This window comes from Pteropus alecto, unplaced genomic scaffold, assembly GCF_000325575.1.
Source record: "Pteropus alecto unplaced genomic scaffold, ASM32557v1 scaffold189, whole genome shotgun sequence".
In the NCBI taxonomy this organism is placed as follows: domain Eukaryota; kingdom Metazoa; phylum Chordata; class Mammalia; order Chiroptera; family Pteropodidae; genus Pteropus; species Pteropus alecto.
Window position 1 is genome coordinate 100528 of NW_006442117.1, and position 5786 is coordinate 106313.

The 5786-nt window shown below is 55.6% G+C and overlaps 1 protein-coding gene across 1 annotated transcript in view; it reads right to left on the reverse strand.

Annotated features, from left to right (window-relative positions):
- CCSAP (centriole, cilia and spindle associated protein) overlaps positions 1–5784 on the reverse strand; it is a gene marked incomplete at its 5' end in the record, with an annotated part of 10101 nt that extends 4317 nt beyond the window's left edge. The window contains one exon of the mRNA XM_015596231.1: positions 5730–5784. Coding sequence (XP_015451717.1) covers positions 5730–5784 — 55 coding nt within the window. The remainder of the gene's footprint in view (positions 1–5729) is intronic.
- Between the last annotated feature and the right edge of the window lie 2 nt (positions 5785–5786).

Genomic DNA, 5786 nt, shown 5'->3' on the forward strand with positions numbered 1-5786 from the left:
TCTGGAGACTGTAGGCCTCAAATTATTCCTACGAAAACCTCTCAGACACAATTTTGAGTGTGCCGCGAGGTGACCAGGTATACAGGACAGAAGACAATGGGAAGGGCCAGCAGGGGCAGCAGACCTGAGATGACGGAATTGTCACGTACAGATTACAAAACTGTCTGGCCCTCCGTGCTTCGAGAAAAAAGACAAGCCCCAAAACGTGCGTCAGCAGGAGACGAGAGAGGAGGAGGTCAGGGGACAGAACTCACCACGAACCTTTATAACACGAACCTTTATAAACTCCCGAAACAGTGCCCGCTTTGAGACAAGTGCGTGTGTCTGTTTCAAAACCTATTCCAAAGGGTGAAGTTTCAAGACATTTCCGGACAAACCCAGTGCCGCCGCCGTCATGTTACTGCCTCTCTTGGCAACTGGGAGGTCACTCAGAGACAAATTCAGTCTCTGTTCGGGACTGTGCTGCCCACTACAAAAGCTACTAACCACACGTGGCCAATGAATATAAGTTTAAATGAAATAAAAGCAAAAATTCAGTTCCTCGGTTGCACTAGTCAGAGTTCAAGCCCTCAGTAAGCACACGTGGCTGGTGGCTCCTGTGTGGGGATGGTGTGAACAGGGAGCGTGTCCACTGGCACAGAAAGTTTCACTAAAGCTGTGGAATTAACACACCCGGCCTAACAGATACATGTTGACGTATACACACAGGACACTGCACCTGACAACCGCAGAATACGCAATGTTGCTGAGCATACTTGGACAATTTATAAGAAAGTACATATCCACAGCCATAAAGCAATCTTAATATATATAAAACTGAAGTCACGTAGAATGTCTTCTAACTACAGTGTAATCATGATAAAGATAGCAACAAAATAACTGAAAAATCTCCAGTTCTGAAATTTAAAAACATTTCTAAATAATGCATGGGTCAAAAACAAACCACATGCACATGACAGCGTGAACGTACTCAACACCACAGAGCTGTACACTTAAAAATGATTGAAATAGGAAAACTGTGTTGTGTATGTTTTACCACAATTTTTTTAAATAAGAAAAGTGTAGCGGTGCTGGAGGCCTCTCCAGTCTTAATCCCGATCTTATTCGAAATGTTTCTAAAGTTTCCTAAACACAAAGTTTATAGGAGCTTTTTGGTATTTAGTTTGTTTCTTAAAGATGAATGTTTCCTAATATGTGTATTATACATAAATGTTCAGTTTAGTAATTTTTTTGTATTTTAAAAATCAATGAAAATTAGAAAATATGCTTATTCGAATAAAAATACTATATAATACAACTTGCACATTACAGCTAAAGCGGTAATCAGAAGGAAATTCACAGCCTTAAAATCAATATATCAAAAAACAAAGGCTGGGGGAAAAATCAATAATAAGCCTCCATCTTAAAAAACTAGAAAATTAACTCACCAAAAATGAGAGTAAGGGAAAAACGATCACGAATTAATGACACCACATAACAGAAAGGAGAGCAAACACGAGCCGACTGACTCTGTCAAAGCCGCGGCTGGGTCTGCAGGAGCTGAGCGGGGCTGTTGAGGACGGGATCCCGGATGTCCCCCATTCCCAGGGTCACCAGCAGCCGGCGCCAACACGGCAGCACGCCACGCACAAAGAAAACCCAGAGCCTAGAAGAGTTCACAGGCCTCTGGCGAGACCCATCGAGGGGAAATGAAAATAAAAAGCGAGGGGGTGTGGGCTGAATGTGCAGACCACACGCCCCTTCTTCCCGCGCCCCCACTAAGTGCCGGGGGAACGGTATAAGGCCACCGGACAAGGAGCAAGGGAGGCGACGACACCAGACAAAAGTGTCCATCGGATTTTAGAAGATAGGAAAGTGGCTGATGGGGCAGCAGTGGCCCCGCAGAGCCGCGTGGGATGTGACTCCTACCCCCTGCCAGAGCGGGGCCCACAGGACGAGGACGAACCCCGGAAAGAGCCGGAGTCAGGGGCCCCCGACTCCCCGGAAGGCCAGTGCAGCCGATCGCCTCTGCCAAAGCCCCAGCGTCGCGGGTGCCACAGCCCGCGGGCTCCCCTGACAGTGTGACAGCAAGCAGGCTGGTCGAGAGCTGGGTGGCTGCCTCTTCCCCTTGAGCTCAGCACACTTCGCGAGCGCGGAGTGGGGTGCGGGGGGCGTGGTGCCTCCCTGCGCTAAGTCAGGAGGAGCCGCCCTGCAGCACACAGCTCTCCCAGGGACGCCCAGCCTCGGGGGCCGGCCGGCCTGTCACCAGAAAGGCCAGGCACCCAAAGGTGTCCTGGGCGTCCTAGCACCCAGAGCTTCCAGCTGAGGCCACGGACAGCATGGAACAGAGACAAGGCACACCCTGCGCCCGGCCACGCTCTGCCCCCGGAAGCCATGAGCGATAACACTCAAGTGCTAGAGTTTCAGGGTGATACTGTTTTGCAGTCTTTCCTCTGGTCCAAGTGGCAGGTGATCGTCCCTCCCATCCTGGGAGCATGTGGGTTACTCTGGAGAAGGGTGCAGGGGGTGACAGCTTCCTGGAAACAGGTTACAAGGCAAGGAGCACGTCCCTCCCGCCCTCCCCGATGCTGCTCCCGGCATGGGGACAGCCAGGCGAGCGCCGTCCCAGGCAGGGGCCTGGAGGAGCGCTGTCAGAGAAGCCAACCGGAAGACAGCGGTCCTCACCCGGTCACAGTCAACCGCACTCCACGGACAGCGCCCCTCAAAGCTCTCCAAGCCTCGCGCGTAAGTAGCAGCAGATGGGCTGAGAGCAAGCGCATGAGCGCCTCCAGCAAGAGAGACAGATATCCAGCAAAAAACTAGGCCAGGAGCAGGGGAGAGCTCTCGGGGACATTTATAGCTTTACTGCGGGGGAGGGAAGGAATCCAAGAAGAACAGGATGCTATTTTTTAAAAACCTGGCACCAAAAAAAAAAAAGCAATCTCTTCAAAAGCACGCCTACCCCACAGCCCGCAGGGGACTTCCCAGTTTGCCAGTACCATCTCTTAAGGGAGAATCGATAGACATTTGAGAAAAATTTCCAACATGAAATACAGGATTGCAAGCAAAAAGAAACAGAAGCGGGCAGGAGGGGAAACAGTCTGTGCTGGAGAAACACGCGGGGAGAATAAAATGGACAGAAACTTCTAGTAATATCCTCGGCAAGGCAGGATGCCATCTGCACGAATCAGGAACTAAATTCTATTTTTTTTTAAGAGAAGAAAAGAGAAAGGGAAGGATGGGGGAGGGGAGGAAGGAGGAAGATCAGAACACAATTCAAGAGCTCTGAAATTCAACGAAAACAAGCCCGCGAACGAAAAGTGTCATAGAAGAGTTGGAAGATAAAGTTGAGAATATTGCCCAGAAAAACAGAAGGAAAACACAGATGGGAACTGGGGTGGGGATTAGAGAATAAATTCACAAAGTCTAACATCCATCTAAGAAGTTAAGAAAGAAAGGAACATGGAAAAAGAAAGAAAAATTCAAGAAAACTTCCCAGTTTGACCACAAGGACCCACCGAGCACAGCGGAGGGAAACAGACCCAGAGCCGGGAGAAATTTCAGAGCTCAAAGGCCAAAGAGAGGACCCCGGTTTCCCAAGGGGGGACATGCTATCTGCAAAACATCAAGAATCAGATGCCGGGCGGTGACAGCAACCCCAGAGGCTACAGCACAGTCCAGCATCACCTCCGGGTCCCCAGAGACAATGACGTCAAACCCAGCAGGCCGGCCATCTTCCCTCAGGCAGGTTCTCAGAAAACTCAGCTTTCAGACAGCCATTCTCAGGAAGCTACTGGAAGGTGAGCGCCACCAGGAGGTGGCAAACCAAGAAAGATGATGCTGTGAAAGCCACCGCACAGAGCCTCCCACCCAAGGGAGGAGCAGGGAGCCCCTGGAGAGGTGGCCGAGGGGCCTCCCAAGACACAGCCGGGCAGCGGCCAGCAGGACACATGCGAGTAGGTGAGAGGCCCTGGGAGGGACGTCCTAAGGCGGCGAGCGGCGGTGACCCCGATGCGCTGGCTGTGTCCTGAAGACAGAGGAGGGACTGTGGCAAACAACGCAGGGCGCGTGTGCGCGTGCGCGCGTGCGTCTGTGCGTGTGCGTGCGCGTGTGGCAGCTTCGGCAGAAACAAGAACTACGTGTTTCTGTTCTGCACACACTCAGGAGTGCGCATGGTTCTAGCACATGTAACCGCCCACTTAGAAACGAGGGTGCTCCAGCCCCCGGACAGGCATCCACCGGCTGCCACCCGGAGGGCTGGAAGCAGGATGCCTAAACCGGAGACGCACGGACAAGGCTTCCCTGACCTTAGCCACCAGACGGGGCTTCACTGACCTTAGCCACCAGACGGGGCTTCACTGACCTTAGCCACCAGACGGGGCTTCCCTGACCTTAGCCACCAGACAGGGTAGTGTCTCTAAGGAGAGCACACCAGTCACGAACTCAGGCAAACGCAGGCCTCGCCAACACCATGGTGCGGTCTGAAAACTACTGAGACACGCGGACACATGGACACACGCACACGTGGACACGCGTGCGCGCACACACATGGACACACGGACCGGTCCTCGCAAACAACGAAAGGGGAGAGTGGCCGAGAAAGCCCATCCAGTCTGATAGCGTGTGGCGCGCGACTCCACTGCAGGTCAGCGCCCACCGGGTAAAGGGGACGGGGTGCCCCCTACCCGCCCACGCCTGACATCCCAGGTCCCGGCAGGGACCACCGGAGCGAGACGGCCAGGAGTCGGTGGCAGCTCACGGGCACCACGGGGAGGAGGACGGAGCCACACCCACGCGGAACAGTGTGACAAGGGCAAAGGGCCTGGCTCCGGCCGAATGTCCGCCGGCCCCGCCTCTGGGATTCTGGTCATTTACCCTGAGCTTCCACGTCTTCATCTACAAGCCGAACAAAAACCATGTCCTGCCTCTTAGAACTGTCTCGCACGTCGAAGGAGAAAACACACATTCTAAGATCAGTAACTGGGTGTGTAATAAGCTCTCAATAAATGTCAGTCATTTTTCTCATTAGAGCCTCTTTAAAATCGAGTGACTCCCCCATGGTGTCAGGCCGGGGTGGAAGGAAGGAGACACTGTTACCCCGTATCCGAGGTGGCCCTTAGCACCAGCGGCCATGCTCGCGCCTCGCGTGCTGGGGACCCCACTCGGCGACCCTGTGGGCAGGAGCCACGCGTGGGGCCCAGGTCCTGCTCCGCCCGCAGGCGGCGCGACGCGAGGACGGGGCCTTCGGACGCGAGGGTGGGCGAGAGGCCGCGGGGCCGCGGGGACGCGGCACTCACGGGGACGCCCTCCCCCGGCCCGGAGTTACGCAACCGTCTGCGTAAACAAAAGCAGAACACTCTGTAGGGACAGCGCGGCGAGGCCTGGGGGTCCCCGGAAAACAACGGCCCCATTCTCCGGGCGAAAGCCTCTCCCGGTGGCCCCTGGCGCCCCGGGTCACCCCGAGAGCCGGAGGAAAGCCGCCCTGCGCACACTGCGGTGGGCGCCGAGGGCCGAACGGGGGTCGGTGGCCAGCAAGGCCACCTCCGTCCCCGCGTGGAGACCCGGGCCGCGCCCACGGCGCCTCGGCCGTGTCACAGCTGACCCCGGAGCCGCCAGATTACGGACATAGACGGGGAGGCGGCGGCCGGCCGACCCGGGCCTTGTCCAGAGCCGCCGGCAGGAGAGAGGAAAGGGCGGGAAGAGGACAGCGCGGCGCAGCCCCGGCCCCCGAGCAGCCCCCGGCCCGGTACCTGGCTCAGGCGCGGCCTGCGCGGCCTGCTCCTCCGGGGTCCCCCGCGCCCGCCGTG